Source organism: Coturnix japonica, chromosome 21 (genome assembly GCF_001577835.2).
Source record: "Coturnix japonica isolate 7356 chromosome 21, Coturnix japonica 2.1, whole genome shotgun sequence".
Taxonomy (NCBI): Eukaryota; Metazoa; Chordata; class Aves; order Galliformes; family Phasianidae; genus Coturnix; species Coturnix japonica.
This window is the reverse complement of record NC_029536.1, coordinates 1,267,652-1,285,978: the sequence shown is the minus strand read 5'-3', so window position 1 is coordinate 1,285,978 and position 18,327 is coordinate 1,267,652. Positions and strand designations below refer to the sequence as shown.

The 18,327-nt window shown below is 40.4% G+C and overlaps 1 protein-coding gene across 3 annotated transcripts in view; it reads left to right on the top strand.

The window, feature by feature from the left end:
* Positions 1 to 18,327, top strand: part of PLCH2 (phospholipase C eta 2) — a 64,572-nt gene that overhangs the window by 23,699 nt on the left and 22,546 nt on the right. For 2 of the 3 annotated variants that reach the window (XM_032448738.1, XM_032448740.1), the window contains exons 4-8: positions 12,927 to 13,073; positions 14,668 to 14,911; positions 15,474 to 15,603; positions 15,761 to 15,931; positions 18,093 to 18,186. In XM_032448738.1, coding sequence (XP_032304629.1) covers positions 12,927 to 13,073; positions 14,668 to 14,911; positions 15,474 to 15,603; positions 15,761 to 15,931; positions 18,093 to 18,186 — 786 coding nt within the window. Of the gene's footprint in view, positions 1 to 3,615; positions 3,915 to 12,926; positions 13,074 to 14,667; positions 14,912 to 15,473; positions 15,604 to 15,760; positions 15,932 to 18,092; positions 18,187 to 18,327 lie in introns of those variants that run through there. The other variant, XM_032448739.1, reaches the window with a different exon arrangement.

Below are 18,327 nucleotides of genomic sequence, written 5' to 3'. Positions count from 1 at the left end.
ACTTCAGTTCTTATGGCTTTCTAAGACCCTTAGAGTTACTTGAACCTGCTCTTTTCCTTCTTTCTCTATTGTCTTTCTCCCTTAGTTAGATGTAAGCTTGGTCAAAGTGGGGTTGGTGGCTTTGAAGGTGCAGTGCATTTGTAACCAATGCACTTGTCTTAGACTGTGGATGCTTTTAGGAAACAGTGCTTTGTTTTGCAAAGGCACAACAAGCAGGAAAGACTGTGACCTACTTCTGCGCAGCCAAAGTTGAACATAGCAGCAGAAGTTTCTAGATTGGGTATTTCAGTGGTCAGTGCCCTTTAAAACTGATACTAAAATAGCACAAAGCAAAAGTGTAGGTTCTGCAGTGCTCAAGCCGTGTTGATTTCGTTTTGGTGTGTGCACAAGCTGTTCAGAACCTTTGATTTGGTTGTGATAGAAATGTGCAGAGCACCGCGTCGTGCCCTCAGCAGCCTGCTCCCAGACATTGAGGGGAATGAGGGAAACTGCAAATCAAATCTGTTCCAGATTAAGAACAAGTAGAGAATGATTAAAAAAATAATAATGCTGTTGCCTTACCAACAGTGCCAGAGGGGGAAGATTATTACCTGTGGGGAACTAATACAGGACATGAAATGAATGGGTGTTTGGCAAAGTGGCAGATACTGGGATTTTTCTTCAGGTTTGCTGTTCTCAGAAACTGTAAATAGAGACTGTAAATAGATGGTTTGTACAGCAAGGAAGGAACTACTTCAGCACTGAATTGTGCAGCACCACAGCATCGTCAAGGCTGGAATTGCTTTGCTGTGTGCTGGTGAACTTACTGCTACTCAGTAGTGTATGTACGGAGGGATTCCGTACATACATCTGATCATGTTAGCCTCAGTAACTGCCTGCAAACATTTGGCAATAAAACCTTTATTTGAAACATCCCAACTCTACATATGTAAAAAGAATGGTGATTTTGTTCTTTCTTAGCCACCTGCTGTTTCTTCTGAGGTAAAGAACATTCGTAACTATGGGAACAAAAACTTAAGAACTCTGACACCCACATGTGTTGAAGTTGATTTATGGAAGGCCTTGAAGTGATGCTATGAATTGTGCTATATGGAACTCTGGCATGGAGTTTGATGGCTTTCACTGAGAGCTGAGTATGATGCTCACAGAAGTTACGTAGAAAGATCCTTGATCTTGTGGACGTAGTTAACTTATCTTTGTCTTAACTGCACTATAATGTGCTGCAGTTTCCACTTACTTTGGTTGTGCCAAGACATAGTTACCGTGGGCTGGGCAGTCACATCTGCCTTCGGCTTTTGCCGTGCTAGCACTGTGCTTTCCACATCCAAGTGCACTGACCTTTCCTTGTCATGTTGGCACTTCTGGATGTGAAAGCTGATTTTGCCTGCTTTTCATATAGAAATCTCTTGTTTCATACTGCATCTTACTGGTAAAATACTTTTGTATTTGTGATGATATAATCTGTGTTTATTTCAATCAAAAAATTCAGAGGTATTGTGAATGCATTCAGATTTTTTCTGATGTTTGCTCTGTGAATGTTTTAATTCCTTAGCAAAAACCTCCCGGAGATAAAGCATTTTCTTAAATAGGCATTACATTCAAAATCAGGATTTAGTTATTGTATTGAAGTCCTACATTGGGATAGTTAACTTTTAGTTAAAAAATAATAATACTAATTGGAAATGTGACAAATGTCGATGAAATTGAGTGTCTTATCAGTGCTTTATTACTGTGGGTTTTTTTAAGTGAGATGTTTTGTAACATTTGCTGGGGGGCGTTGGAAGATAATTCATGTGAATCAGACCAGAATTCCATCACATTTGTTCTCTTATCAATGGATGTTGATTGATAGTCATCATTCATTTCCAAGCTGGCTTTCTTGTGGGCTTTAAAAATAATTGTCACATTGAAATCTGTTCGCTTTGAAAGATAAGTGCTTGTTTTCTTGGTATTTTGTTTTGAATAATATCATTTCCATTAATGAATAACACTTTCCCTCATGGACACAAGAGAATTGAATGTGATGGCCTCATAAATGTTTTTTACCTATGGAAAACACAGAAGGAAGGGTAGATCCTGAGAGGATTTGATGTGTGCATTCAGAATATAAGCAGCTGTTGCACATATTTTGCCTTTAAAATATTCCAATCTAATCTTTTCCTGAGGATTGACGTATTTTAATAACAAATCACTTACCAGTGAATGATATCTGTTCTGCTTTCTGGGTAGAGACTTGCTGCTGTTTACCCTGCAGTGACTGGTGTGGTGTATCAGTAGCCAAGCAGACTCCATAAGAAATGATCATCTTTTTTCAAAGGCTTGGAGGACTGTCTGCCAAACCTCAACCTATTACACAGCATACGGTTTCTTTGTGTGTAAAATGTCATCGTGATGATGGCTGCAGGTTCTTTGTGCCTTCTGCCCCAGTGCATTAAGTCAGCCTGAGTTTGCATAGTGCAGTACAGCAGCAAGGGTCCTCAGTACTTGTCCTTATGAGCAGATACAATAGGAATTAAAACAAAAGCAGTTTGTAGTAAATACACAGTGCCCCTGCCTCATGAGGAATAAGTGCTCCTGAAGTGCACCTGAACTGAGTTGCTCAGGAGATGATATCTCAGGGGATTTAGTTAGTGTTGAAAAAGAACGAGCAAACAGGACCGTGTTTTGCTGAAAATAGGCTTGGGCCAAAACCTCAAATCGTGAGATGCTCAGGACAATGGAATTTATGCCTAAATGAAAGTCTGGTTTTCATGTTGGATCTTGCACGGTATTGATTTGTCTGGAATGCTAAAGGGTGCCTAAGGTGTAAAGATAAGATAACATCAAAACCTAGCAGGACAGTCTACTTTATCAACTGGAAACTATGAACAAGCCTTGATGTTTCTCATGTGGAAGGACTGAATCAGAAGAGAGAAAAGTGAATGTAAAATCAGTCCACAGCAAATCAGGTTCTTCAGTAAACTGAGATTAGAGCTTGAAATTGTTATAAGGCAGCACAGCAAAATAAAAGAGCAGAAATAAATTGACTTTGCTTGCTGTTGGCAGAGTGGGGAGATTGAGGCAGCAGTGTCTGTGCTGTCTGTTTGGGGTGAGGGGCTGCAGGGTTCTGCAGCACTGCAACACATTTGGAAGTACTCCCATACATTCCTTGCTCCCATCCATCAGTTTTTCATACCTATTTTTTCTGTTTGTTTGCCTGTCTTGTTTACTTAGATTTCAGGTTCTCAGGCACAGATTTTCTTACCCTGTGTATTTCAGTGGCATTTAGTACAGACAGGAACTGTAGACTTGAAGATACCTTAGCATGTATGCAGGATGCTGTATGAACACAAGGGCAGCACTGAAATCAACATGAGGTTTTCTTTTTTTTTTTCATGAATGAATGAATTAGCACCCCATTAACGTTTGTTGCCTACTGAATGAAAATCATCCCTCGGGATGACAAGTGGATTATCCTTCTACTTATTTCCTAACATCCAGTAGCATTTCTGTGGGTTCTTTCTTGAAGGAGGGGGAAACGAAGCATATGCCCACATCCTGTCTGAGAGTGGGGAAACAAAGAGTTAATAAAAGATTATCCCAGGTGGCTGAACACTTGAGTTGCAGTGAAAGGCTGGTAACATTCATTTAGCTCCTGTGCTGGTTTCTACCTGTCAGCAGCTCCTGATACACTGCTATACAGAGAATAAAAAATGAGCTTGCTCAGACCAGAAGCAGCGAGCATCCTTAGGAACTTCCTGATGTTGCTTTAAAAACCCACCTGCAATGATATTTTTTATTATATAAAAGAGGCTTTTGAAATATCAGTGATGTGCATATGGTCTTTGCTTCTTCCTCTGGTGTTTTGTTCACTTGATTCTCTTACTGGAATATGGATGATACAAGCACCATTAAATGCCTCAGCCCGGATAAAGGTAAGGAGAAATGTTATTTTAACCACCTTAATATCACCTTAAACCACTTCTATAGTGAGTTAGGTTATAGAGAAAAATGGAGTTGAGAGAGCTTTTTTTGGTGGCTTATTTTGTTATTCAAACTTAAACCCTTAAATACGTAGCAGTTTCTTAAGGCAGTGTTTGCTGTTCCATACCTTTGCCTCCTATTACCTCCAAGCCTTGAATAATGCATGCATTTCTAATGGTTGCTTCTTCCTGCATGAGTGCATGAGAGGTACCAGGTATATTTATGTCCCTTTTCTGCTCACTTAAGTAGCAAGCTGTCACCATAAAGAAAGGCTTTCTATTTTTAACCACAGACCTTCTGCTACTCACATTAGAAGAGAAAAAAGAGGCTTGGTGCTGTTGTGAGTTGACTGTATTGTTTTATGGTTTCTTTTAATGTGTGATTTGCTTCTAATTAGATACAGTTTCTTCACACCCATTAAATGAGTGCACAGAAACTGTTTGGGTTCAATTTGTCCCTAGTGGAGTTTTACCAGAGGTGATTTCAGCATCTCTCTGTGAACTGTCTCAGTCTTTTCTTACTATGCTGTAAAAGTTACCTGCAACTCGAAAATGGATGCAAAACCTCTGGCTTATCAAGAGATTACAGCAATTCAAGACCAGCTCTCAAAAACACCATTTTAATTTTTCTAAAGCTTTATCACCTCATTAATTATTTAGGGTCATATCCTTAGCTATGATACATTTTAATTGAGTCAAATACCTGCTTGTTAGTCTGTGGGCATTTTGTGTTTTGTGCCTATTAGGCATGTGGCTTATACAGTAGTTACGCAACAAGAGGGATGGCTTACGTGTGCTCGGCAGCTCTGTGCTGTTCTATCAGCACCTTCATGTCAGTGGGAAAGCAGATCAGTAGCTCTGCCTCGGTGTGTGTTCAGCTAACAGAATACTTTGTGACATGTTCAGGAACATCTTGCTGTATCTGTTGGAGGAGACACTCACTGAAGTGAACGTTGTGAATCATAGAATCATTGAATGGCCTGGGTTGAAAAGGACCGCAATGATCATCTAGTTTCAACCCCCTTGTTGTGTGCAGGGTTGCCAAACGCCAGACCAGGCTGCCCAGAGCCACGAAAATAGTTTTTTTCTGCCTATTATGAGTGCTTTAGCAATGATACACTTCATTAACAAAAAAATATAAAAACCAAGAAATATTATAGTCTGTGACAGCTTCACTGGTTATGAGCGCCATGCAGATAATTCAGGTAAATAAGGAAAGATTCACAGCATGGATTAGAAGAGTGGGAAAATCTTAACCAGCGTGTTACTATGAGATGTGTAAAGAACTGCAGCGGTGACAGTGGGGTGCATTTAGGTGTTGTTTAGTATTCTGTGATGATTGCATGGGTCTATGAATAGTTATTTATATAGCAATAGTATTGTAAGACTCGACACAAGGGTTAATTCACCTGTGTGATTCAAGGATATTCATCAACTTTGTGTTTCTGCCAGATGGTGTCGTTCTAAGCCAGGTGCTGGAAGCATGCTGAAGAGAAATGGGATAACTTAAAACACTGCATGAGCTGAAGTACATGCAAGGCCACTAAATGGGCTTTGCCTTTAAAGTATGGCCACCTTCCAGCTCATTTGTGGTCTTGGAGGAAGTGTGATTCTCCTCTTGTCTAATTTTAGGATTGCAAATAAGGATTGCTCTGAGAATATAGCAGTCTTGTTATAAATCAAAAGCATTTTTTCTGTACGGTAAGACATTGAGTGAGTTGTTATAGTCCCTAAGCTATTGTGTTTATATTGCAATGGAAAAATGCATCCCACATAGTTCATTGCATTTAAAAAGGATCTTAAGACACAGAGGATTTCAGATCCCACTTGGCCACGTAAAGCCCTTAAATTTAGTGTGTTTTCTGACACCAAGGGCTGGAAGATGCTAATAAAAACTTCCATAGAAACTGATGTTGCAAACTGTATCTAGAACTGAACACGTTGTTAATGGTGGCCCAGATGGCGCAACGATTTAAGTAAGCATCAGGGTTCGGTATGGAGCTCAGGTGTCTTGAGAAAGAATGTTTTCACATGTGCTACTAAAGGCATTTTGTGTTACAGCTGCTTCCAGGAGATTGGGTGAAACAGCCTGAGGATAATCTGGTATCGTGTGTTCTGTCAGGGTTCAGCATGCTACGTGCTTTGTTGTGTTCGAGTCTGGTGGGGAAGTTACCTCTACTCAGTCCCTGCTTCCTCTGTGCGCAGGGCACAGGGCAGTGGCAGCACTGCTCTCTGCAGAGCTCAAGGCATTTGGTGGCAGAGAGCAACAGTGTTTTGTGGCATGATGTGGCCAGGGAGAGAGAGCACATCTTTGGAGTTCAGCCTGCAAGCTGACTTCACCAGTCTTCAGATGCCTGCTGCCCGTCTTCTGGTTCTGAGCCCCTGAGGGAAGTGAATCTGGCACTTTGCTTTGTTTCAAACTGGAGTGGATAGTGGAGACCATAATAAAAATATAATTGCTTTTTCCACAAGAGCCCAGAAACAATTACTTTGCTTCCTATGTGTTTTTGTAACTACTGAATCAAAGACTAAAAAAAAAGTATCAGGCATTAAGCTGTATTGGCTTGCAGCCGCTGATCTTGTGATGGACTTCAGCTCAGCAGCCTGTGCTTACTGTGCATCCGCACATACTGGATTTAATCTTGTCCTTCGGGAATTACAGCAGGTGGCTCCTGCTTGAAGACAAACCATAATTACGATCATCTTGCAGAGATGACTTGCTTCTAAGGTTTAGAGATGCTGGGTTCTGTGCAGTGATACGTTTTTGAGGCAGATGAGAAACTGATCAATAAATGTGCTTTGTAAGTAATTCTGTCGCAAATGTTTGAAGGAAAAAAAGAAGTGCAGCAACACAAAATCAGTAACAAAAATCAACTTCAACTTAATTGGAGTGGAACTTGAAGCAGAGATCTCACATAAAAGAGCGTTTGCTTTATTTAGCCCATAGAACACAGCCTGTGCACTGCAGTACCAGGCACTACTGGAAATGTCAGCACACTGCATTGCTTTCAAATCATGTTTCTGTCTTGCTGCTCAGCGCATCGTGCTCTTCTGTTCAGAACACATGCTGAACTGATACTGTAAACTGTGGCATACCTTGAGATAGCAATGATTTCTTTAGCTGTTCATTTCAGTTGCACAGTCACCAATTAAAATGTTAACAAGGCATGAACATGAGCTGGGTGTTTTCTTACAAGGCAGGAATGTAGAAAGTGCTCAGCGATACTGATGGATATCTTCCCCCCAGCATCTCCATTTCTGTGTTTATGACCAGAGTCACTGAACAGATGGTAAAGCACTGAAAGATCTTTAGATCTTTAAATATAAAGAGTTTAAGATCTTACTTTTGTAATTGTGTAGGGTTATTTTCTTGTAATTGTTGGAAATAAGGTTGACCTTAGGTACACATTTAGAATCCATCTCCAGAAGAAACCTGGAGATATTTTAATCACTGCAGGCAACAACTACAGAAACATTTCAAAAATGGTACATGTTTTAAATGGATGAAGGTTAATAATATTTCTGCTGTTCACTGATAAAATGTGACACAAAGTCTTAATTCATTAAGAGTCAGTCCTACTTGAAATCACAAAGGCTAATTCTCATTTAATTAGAATAATTGCATCAAATGTTTCTGATGAGCTCAAGGGAGCTCAGCGTCATGGAAGGAGATTGCCTCACTGTTAGGATTACGTCGGTGCTGCTGCTAGCAGGCCTCAGCTCCGCAAATACTGATTCACGTGAATAAAGTAATTGAAGAGGCTTCAGGATCAGTTCATTTTAGTAATGCATTGGGCAGCCCTAGAAGTGACTGTATTTGGGGTTTCTTAGATGAAGCAGCTGTCTCATGGTTTGCCCTCTGTGGTTTCCAGTGCTGCAGGATGCACTGCTATGTGACAACCACTGGTGTTCTCCCAGGGTTGTCAGTGGCCTTGCAAATTGATGCATACCAAACAGAGTTGTATTTCTGTACCACTCAATAACTTGAGTCTACTAATAACTTGGTTTAGGGCCACTGCAGCAATATTCAGCTTAGAAGCACAGCAAGTGAGAAGCAGAAGCTGGTAAACAGTGCTGCTCCCACCTGCCACGGGCACGCTGCAGGCTGTAATCTGCCTGAGGATTACTGTGCTCGGAGCTGTGGCCAGATGGCCCTGGTGTCTGCAGGAGGCTGAAGCCGGGTCCGAGCCAAAGGTCAGTGGGGTTGTTGTGTTAGAATTAAGGAAAAGGCAGCTTATGTGCTGCTGGGATAATGTTGTGGTCCAGCTGGTGCTCTGGCCTTCTGCACCACACATTGCTGGTTGGGTGACCGCAGGAAGTTGGGTTATAGCTCGGTGTGGATCTCATGTTTGTCCTTCGGTAGTTACATTTCTAAAGGGATTGCTTTGGTGAATTCTTAACATAACTAATGCAGGCTTCAGTTGCCAGACAAAAATAGGAATTGTAGGAGATATTGCCTGTGGATTCTGTCAGCATGTGCTTGCTATGTCCCTCTTCTTGGGGAACAATCATGGTGCAACACTAAAAGAGTACACGGTTATAGAAAACCAAGAGCAAATGGATCCAGCTGAAGAGAAACTGAAACTGAGTTTGTAGGTCTTGCTGTCTTAGATCATGCTGCTCTAGAGCATTAGGAAGCACTACGGGGAAAAGGGAAAAAAAAAAATGAGGACCATAAATTATGTATTTAGTAGTATTGAAAGAGCTTTGTGACTTCAGCTCAAGGGAAGATTGCTGTGCTCCTGCTGTTCATGTATCTTGAGTTCTGAGTCTGTACTGTTATTCAGATGTATTTCTAAACTGTACTAAGTGATGCGCATTTCAGCCAGTATGCTTTTATTATTTTGCTTTTGAAGCATCTCAGCATTTAGTGCCTCAAATGACAGAGGCAGATTTATTAATTTATATGAAGTCCGCAGGCAGTGGTGTCTTTTGCAGAGCTATCTAAGGTACAGTGGTAGCTGTAATTTCTGCAGGTTTTCTGGGCCTTTTGACTGCTGTTTACAGCTGAAAGTACAAAGGCAAGGAGAAAAGTCAGGGAGAGAGGCAGCACAGATAATGGCTTTGTGCCAGCTGACATCAAAACCTTTTGTTTCCTCCTTTTATCTTATTACTTCTACTGCAGGTTGGCAATCATTTTATTCTGCAACCATTAGGAACGAGATTTCCACGTGTGGGAAATAGAAAATAGTGATACCTGTATTAGTGTTCATATGTGTGTCAGTAATTGCTGCCCGTGTCTTTATAAGTATTGTAGAATTAGCCTTGTGCATGAGGTTAGTTTGTTAATCTGGTAAAGTGGGTCTGTAGTGTGAAGCATGTTCATGCAAGGATAAACAGGGTGCATAGCTGTGAAGTGACAAATCTAATCCTAGAGGATTTATAGACCTGTTATAGTACCAGCTCTGTAATGTTCAATATTCTGGCAGTTAATATATTGAAAATATATGTATTGTATGAAAGCTGGTTCGCTGTGTACACCTGAAATGTTTTCTGTGCTGACTTCAGTTTTTGCTTGCGTTTTTTCTTTTCTACCACGGGCTTCATCTGTTTCCCTTTGCATTAAATAACATTTTTAGCACCTGTCCCTTGCTTCAACATTAAAACATGCATTGGAAATGAGTCCACCCAGCCTGATGGATTGCATTAATCATCAACCTATTTGCCTCAGGAGGATCTTCATTTTACTCACTTCTGTCTTCCAAACCATATGTGCTGTGTTCCTCTATCTCCTGCAAGATGTTCCTTCTCGGTGTGATGCAGCCTGACTTCTCTGCCCCTTTGTGACAGTGAACATGTTCTTTGACAAGACCTTTGACATTCCAGCATTGTCCTTCATGTCTTTTGAATCCCACTTTTAGAACAGCCACGGGGCAGCCTGTAGATTCAAGTACAGTTCAATTTTAAATCTGTTTGAGCCATGAAAAGCCTTTGGTGCACCTGGAGAATAATGACTTTTTTGAGTGCCGTGGGAGGAAGTCTTTAATCTGCACGTTTTGTCAGGTGAGCAAGATTTTCTGAGGATGTCAAGTGGGGCAAGAATAGAAACCCATTTCAATAGGCTTATATCCTAAGTACTCAGCTCAATAGCTTAAAAGTAGGGAGGGGGTTTAAGTCATGTTTAACCCTTTGAGTTCTTGGTTTTTTTTTCTGAATAAATCTGCGGCTAAACTCTGAGACCAGTCTACTATAAGATCTCTGTGCACAGTCAGTGAAATAAGTGACTTGTGCCTGAGAATCAGTCATCTCTAGAATTATCTGCTCTAAAGCTTTTGCAAACTGTGAAAGGAGGAGTGGGAAGTACTTAATGAGTACGTTTTAAATGGGCAATTTGTGCTTAGTTCATCAAGCTAGAAGCATGTTGTGTGTCTTATGCAGATCACAGATGGCAAGAGCAATTGTATATTGTACTTAGTGTAGATTAAGAGGTTGCGATAACATAAATGACAGATTTCTGTATTTGGAGTTTATTGGATGCACTTCAAAGGGAATGAGGTAGTAACTTAGAGCTATTTAAAAATTAATACTTACCTGCTTTTATCTCTGCCACTTTTCATGCACCCTGTTCCATGTCTCTGTGAACAGCATTTATTCTGTACATTGTAGCTGGCTGACTTGTCCCATAGGAAAGCACCTTCTATGGGTTGTCTCATTTTGCAAAGACACTGCCACACAGATTGTGAGCTGAAAACATGCTGCTAACTAAGAAAAGAAAAAAAGAAAACTGTACTTTTTTTTTAACCTTCTTATTTTTCTACAGCTGTAACGTGTCACCTAAATCCCTTGACTGGATAGGGCAGAACCACAGCTTTAGGATTAGTGCGTACGGGGGATTTAGGATTTCAAGCAAACATGTTGCTGTGTTTTCAGAGTATCTAGTTTTTCCTGCCTGAAGAGAAATATTCCCATTAAAATATTGAGAAGAACCTTCTAAGAAAAGATGAAGATTTCTACAGTGGTATTTTGAAGAGCTGTGTGAGAAGAAAAAGGGGTCATTCCTTCTTTTGGAAGTGGAAGGAGACTGAAGAGCTTTAAGCACCTCGCCAGATTCACAGTGAAAGGCAAGGGTGACTTGGGGGAATGGATTGTGCTACTAACATTGAACTTATTTACTGCAACGGATATTGCTGTTTGTTGTTGAGGAGCAAGTAAAGCCATCAGGAAGAGCACTTGCAAATCTGTCTGCCATCAAATGTACAAGAGTGGTCCTGCTACAGAGCTGTCCCTGTCAGAAGAAAGCAGCATGGAGAAAGACAACAGCTGTGAGCTGGTGTATTGTCCTGGGTGCTCCACAGCTGGGATCATAGTACTGGAAAAGAATGTTATTGGAAGGTCTTTCTATCCGTAAATGGAATCATCTATGTGCCATTTTGCCTCACTTTCTGTCATTTGTCTGTTTTAAAATGCTGAACTGAAAGATACCCGTCGTCCAAACCGGACACACAGATACATCGTACGGAATGAGAAGGATTCAGTAGTCTAAATCAGCACAAGAGGAGGCTCTTTCGGTAACAGCCTGAAGAAGCCCATTGGATTTTGGGGATCACCGATAATCTTGAAGTGTTTTTTCCTAATAAGATTTCTATAACTAACATTGAAAGTTTGCAACTACAGAATCCTACTAAGGCCTGCAGTGTTTGTGTTTGGTTCGGAAGCTGCCCTTTGTCTCAGCTATGGATGCCACAGGAAGCCCTTTGCTTCAGAATAAGTTTTCAGTTGCCCGCCTGGCTGAAGAATTTTTCTGGGTTGGTGGCAGCATCGTAGCTTCTCCACGGTGGAAAATTGGCCGTATTGGTAAGATGTGGGCTGCATGTCTGCCGCTCCATTGCTCAGGGTAGTGACACCTGGGCGCTTATTTTCAAGTCTTGCTTAGTGACAGCTTTGTCTCTAGTAAGGCTGTTTGGAATAGTCAGGCATGCAGCGACAAAATTCTTAAGCTTCCATAGTCATTTGAGAAAGATCCCTTGTACTGGATGTGCAGAGATGTATTACATATTATTTATATGTTGACTTTAAGAAGATTTGATGTTTCCTGTCTGAACTGGAACTGATGTTCCTGACAGGAAAAGATGGAGCTTGGGTTTGTCTGTCAAAGAGCCAGCTATTGTTGTAATGTCATTTCTGGAGAGTTATTATTAAGTGTAACAATCATTCTCTTTCTATGGATTTGCAGTGCTGAACCTTTGATGGGTGTGGGAGTCTTTTGTTGGCACCTGGGAACGCTGCTTTCGTTCAGTAATATTTTAAGGGAACAGCTTGCTCTTACGGTGCACCTGTACTGAAGGGTTTCTGTAGGCTTAGGAACATGTTGAATGTTTTAGGGCCCTGAAGACAGGATTCTGAAATTTATTTGCCATTCCATTCAGAACAGCAGTTGTTTTGACGCATATGAGCAGGATGCAGCCTGCCCAGATCAGGTAATAGTGCAGACCTTGGCAGTGATGTGATGCTGCCCGTAGGATGTCTATAAACAGATGGGCTTGAGCCAGAGCCATGTGATGTCACCCAGAACCATTTTGGACTTCAGTCATTGAGATGTAGACAAAGCTCCTCCATGTATAAAAATATTCAAGTGACTCAGTTCCTCCAACTTCCTTTCATCCTCACATGCTAAGATCCTCCCACTCCTCCACAAACATCTACCAACCACTAAAACTCCAAAAAGATAGTAGTGCAACTGAACCATAAATAATTAACAGAGATCAGAATGTGTTTGTAACAATAAGCATGAAATGGGGCTTGTTTTTCCTCATGTCACGGTAAGCTGTAGTGATTTATATTCTATGTTTTTGTTATTTATTGTTACTTTGAAACTTTTAATAGTAACTATAAATGTTACTATAAACTGTTAAACAAACAAACAACTTCTTTGTGTCAACAATTGTATGTTGTTCTTATGCTTTCTTCCAGTAAATGTGACTTTTAAAGTCTAACATACCGATATTATTTTATTTCTCTCTTCAGTGGAAAGATGTATGAGCTCCATGCAAGCTGGTACCCAAATGATCAAACTCCGTGGTGGTTCCAAAGGGTTGGTCCGCTTCTATTACCTGGATGAGCACAGGACCTGCATCCGATGGAGACCGTCCAGAAAGAATGAGAGAGCCAAAAGTGAGTGTCAACCACTGAGCCATTTATTCTGACTCCTCCTAGGTAGGATCTCTCCCTCTTATGAATGAACCCAAACCAGCATGAAAGGTTTTAATTCATTCACAGGTGATCAAGCAAAATGTTGTATATGAATTTTAAAGGGTGTTATTTTATAATGATTAATAGTTTATGAAGATTAAATTGCTGTTGTTAACTATGCAGGTAACAGTAGTTAAGTATGTTGGAAGTCAGCTGCAGGCAGAACCTGTGTGAATCAAGAGCCTTGCAATGCTATATAGATGCCATGCTAGGAAAGGTTTTCTTCACAGTTTTGTGTAGAAGAGAACAATTCTATTCATCATTTCTACCATCAGACATAAAGGATGTTCCCATGGATACTTGTTGCTGTAGCTGTAGACAAAATCAGGGATGAACAGGTGATGTTAGTGCTGGTACTGAGTCAGAGCTGCCTGCAGACAGCAGCTACAGTAAGCCAGGTAAGTTACCCTACAGCCAAGGCACATCTGCAGCATAAAAGTCCAGGAGGGCAAGCTGTACGTGCTGCTGAGCACAGCACAACCTTATTGTAACTGTTACATGTTGCTCTAGCTCCTTAATGTACAGTGGTCTTCTGACTAGATCACAACACTGGTTTTGGAGATGTGTATTTCAGATAAGCTGAAGTATAGGAAGAGAAACCAGGGCAAAATTACTTACGTGAAATCTTAATGAATCAGACTGAGCCTGGACTTCAGTGTTCAAGGTATTTGCCTCAAAGCAGACCAGGAAGGGGACTTGTTTCCTTCAGAGGAGCTTCCCAGCAGCTTACAATCACTCGTCTTCAGCACCGTGAAACTTATTTAATTATCCAGTTTATGTTTTTGTCTGTAATAACTTTTCCCTTTTAAATTTTAGCTGTTTGTCTGTGTATAATATACTGTCCAGCTGCACGGTAGCCACACCACAGCAAACAGATGTCTGTTTGTTGTAATCTCCAGAGAACAATGCAACAAAGCAAAACTAAAATTTGTCCTTTTTTTCCCTCCTTTACTATTATTATTAGAATTTATCTTCTATCAGCTGGGGAACAGGAACATTACAAGGGAAATAAATTGTTCATGTAATTATAAGGTGCACAGGCTGTGAATATTTAGCATCTGCGAGTCTCTACATTAAACTAAAAAGCAGAAAAATTGAGGTTTATTGGAAAAATGAATTTTTGTTCTGGCCAACTGCAGACACCTTTGTGCTCTTGAAAGAGCAGGATAGTCTCCTTTAAGAATCTTAAGGAAACATACAGGAGAGTGGAAGCTAGAAATATTATCCTGTTCTATTAATATGCAGATTGTTTCACTTCTCTGTGTTCTCATACTCCAGTAAATTCTGCAGTTTAGGTTAATTTTGTTATAGCTGCTTTTTCTTTTTGATTGAATTGGAAGATCATTTATTATTTTCTTGGACAAGCAGCAGTGTGATTCATCAGTGTAATTAACAGAGAGAACTTACATCAGGACAAACAAAAGGGCTCATTTTTAGGGCAGTTTTATTGTATGCCAGCCTGCATGAATATTTTCCTATACAGTTACTAATGAGCTGCACACATTTGTTTTTGTAGTTTCCATCGACTCTATTCAAGAGGTTTGTGAGGGGAAGCAATCGGAGATCTTTCAGCGCTATGCTGATGGCAGTTTTGATCCTAACTGCTGCTTCAGCATCTACTATGGAGATCATATGGAATCCCTTGACCTGGTGTCTTCCAGTGGAGATGAAGCACGTACTTGGATCACAGGGCTAAAATATCTGATGGCAGGGATCAGTGATGAAGACAGCCTCTCAAAACGCCAAAGAACCAGAGACCAATATCCTTCCTAAACTGACTGAAAGAGCATTTTCCTGTGGTTGAGAGCATTCAACAGCACAAGAATTCCTTTAAGTATTTGTTTTACAAAACGTAAGCACTAGGCTCAAAGTTTCAAAGTGATTCCCATTGCATTCCCTGTTTCCAGAGACAGAAAGAGAAGTCCTTGAAGAAAATTGGTTTGGGAAAGAGAGTGGACTGAAAAAGGTGACTGGGCAAGAATGGACTGAAAAACGTACAGGTATATTCCTTCATCTGTTACTCCCTGCGTAAAGCTGTCTCTGATTTGGTTGTACAAGACAAAACGTGATCCATCATTTCTATTTGCTCAGAATTCAAAGTTCTGCTTCTCTAGTGTGGGTAAATAGCCAATGTTGAATACTGAACATAGCAAATCTAGGAACTTCTTTATGAAATAACACAAGTAGTTATGTTGTATAGTACCTAGAACTTTATTCCTCACCCCATATGTACAGCTTTCCCTAATGTGAAGGCATTCATATGTACATTATGTTCAGTAACATCCCATGATATTCCATGATGTTCCTTAACTCCTGTTCAATGTGGTTGAAGCAGACATTTGATGAAGCAGATAAAAATGGTGATGGCTGTCTGAGTATTAATGAAGTGCTCCAGCTAATGCACAAACTGAATGTCAACCTACCCCGGCAAAAAGTCAAGCAAATGTTTAAGGTAAGTTGTTATTTACAGAAAAAATGATTACACCAGCTACTGTCTAGTGTTATATAATATAAAGACACATTGTGAACATTGCTTTTTTGCTATACCTGTTGATCTGAAATTCAGTATCGTCTGTTCTTGTTCATTGCCTTATTGCTGTGTAATGCAGGAAGCTGATACAGATGATAACCAGGGCACACTAGGCTTTGATGAGTTCTGCACCTTCTACAAGATGATGTCAACACGACGTGATTTGTACTTGCTAATGCTCACCTACAGCAACCACAAGGACTTCCTGGATGCAGATGACCTGAGACGCTTTCTGGAGAATGAACAAAAGGTAGGTCTAATCCAGGAAAAAGAATTCCATTCTCGTGCCATTCTGTTTGCCACTGGGGATACATTGTCTTTTTTATAAGGTCAGAATGGTAGTCATGCATGTGATAAGTGAGCAGCTGCTTTTGTTTTAGCAGCTTCGTTCTGGAGAGTGTGGATGTTAAAAATAGTTAGATGCTTCTTGATTTTCATTTGGTAGACTGGCATGACAATTTCTTGAATCTTTTTATCTTCACAACCTCTTTGAGTAGGCTCTTTCATTGTGCCCCTAATATGGTTTCTTTTTTTTCTTCCATGTGTTCTTTGGGAGAATGCCATCAATGTATTTTTCCCATGCTCAGTATCTGAGTGCAAAGATGCTGCCTCTGGCTCTGCTTTTGTCTTACTGCAGAGTTCATGATGAGACATTACACTACTTTGTCACACTTTCCCAGTTTGCAAAGTAGATTATGTTTCTAAAGAGCTACTGAGAGGATTATTCATGTCTGGGGAAGTGTTTGAGGATATGTAGTAGTGCATATTGGGTTGCCTTTTAATACTTCAACATTGCATTTGCTGGGAGTGGGTCTTAGACTCCTCCCACTGCACTGATCTAAATCAGGCTAAGTTTTCTTTTCTGGTGAGCCAGGTAGTGTGTATGTTCCCGGTACATTAATATGGGTTTGATGTATGCCAGTAAATAGTGACGCTATCTAATTTTACCTATGAATTTAAGATATTTTACAGTTCTTCAGAAGTGTTAGTTTATAGCTTTATAAGCTTTTCAAGAATTGAAGTGAACCCATACATTATGCTTATAGTTGCTTATGTAACTCAGCAAATACCACCAATCTTTGTGCTAAGTTGCAGTGTCTTATTGTACTTAACAAGGGAACTCTGATGAAGCTTTATCTGTGCAAGGAAGACATTCATCCAAAGGAAGAGGTTCGCAGAGAGGTTGCACAGCCTCTATTCATGGAATTGTAGAGAACCAAAATAAATAAAGCCATGAGTTAACTAGTGAAACCTTATAGTTGATCCTGCTCTGAGCAGGATTTTTTGGCTGGATGACCTCCTGAGCTCCCTGAACGATCCTGTGTTCATTTATCTGGAGACTTCTGGCAGTTTCTGAAATGAGAGAAAATAATTGGATGGTAAGGTGCAGTCAGTGCAGGAACAAATGCATTGACATGTCTTTGCTTTTTTTTTTTCCTCTCCTGATCTCTTTTGAAACTGCATGCCTGTGAGTCATAAAGCTCCATCAGAGTTTCAAAAGCTGTCTAAGAAATGAATGAATGATAAAGCCACCTCTCTGTGGCAGTTATCATTTTAGATAATTGGGGTGTGTTTCCATTTCATTGGTCAATTGATCCTCCAGATGGTGAGGGGAAAATGAACACTAGCCAAAGGACACAAATCAGCTCAGCTAATCACTGACATGGACAACACATGCCTCTAGGGTTTCACTCCCTTGTCTAGTTCTGCCCTTTCTTACACAATGTGTGCAGGGAAAACAAGTGTTCATTCTGTGTGTTTGAAGCTGTACCTGAAAAACCTTCTGCTGTTCCAGAGCTTTTTCTTCTTAACCCAGCAAACCTGCGGTATATGGTTCTTCTTGTTTATTTGTTTTCCTTCCTTTTACTCTGACTTTATTTACTGGGTTTTAAATTACCCCCCCAAAAAGCATTGATTTAGTTGCAGACGTGCTGGTGGTTTTATTTCCCTCAGAGAAAACATTCCATGTTGCCAAAACCATAATCAACTCAGCCACTTATTTGGCAGCCCCTCTGGTGTCCAGGGCTGTATTTTCAAGTGGCATGTATAACATTTGTTGGAAAGGGTTCACTGTACCATTCAGGAAATGTAATAGCAAGGATAATGGTTAGTGAATAAATTAGCAGTAAATAGCAGGAATAGTAGATTGTACTGTTTCTCTTGCTTGTCTAGAACTCTGTCTTTATTGGATTTGATCAGGCAGCTGCCAATAGGGCAGAAACTTCTCACAAAGCAGTTTAGTTCTTATCAGACCTGACGTTGATTGACAGGAGTGAGAATCTCACTGTGTAACTGGAAATCCTTAGTGCCACTCTGGATGATCTGACCAATTGTTCAACAGCACGCAGAGAAGAAAAGCCAGGAGAAGCTGTGGATTGTTAGTTAATGCTTCATTCTTGTTACTTTTACAGATGACAGACGTGACCAGAGAACACTGTCTGGAAATTATCAACAAGTTTGAACCATGCCTGGAAAACAAGAAGGCAGGAGCTCTGGGGATTGATGGTAAGCTGACTGGTGTAGTTGTTGTGGGAGAGGGTGAACAGTGTTTAAATGCTTATGAGAAATCACATTTGTTTGCATGCTTATAAAGTCATAGAATTGTATTAGATAGTGTAGAGAATGCTTTTAAGTAGTTTGGCATTG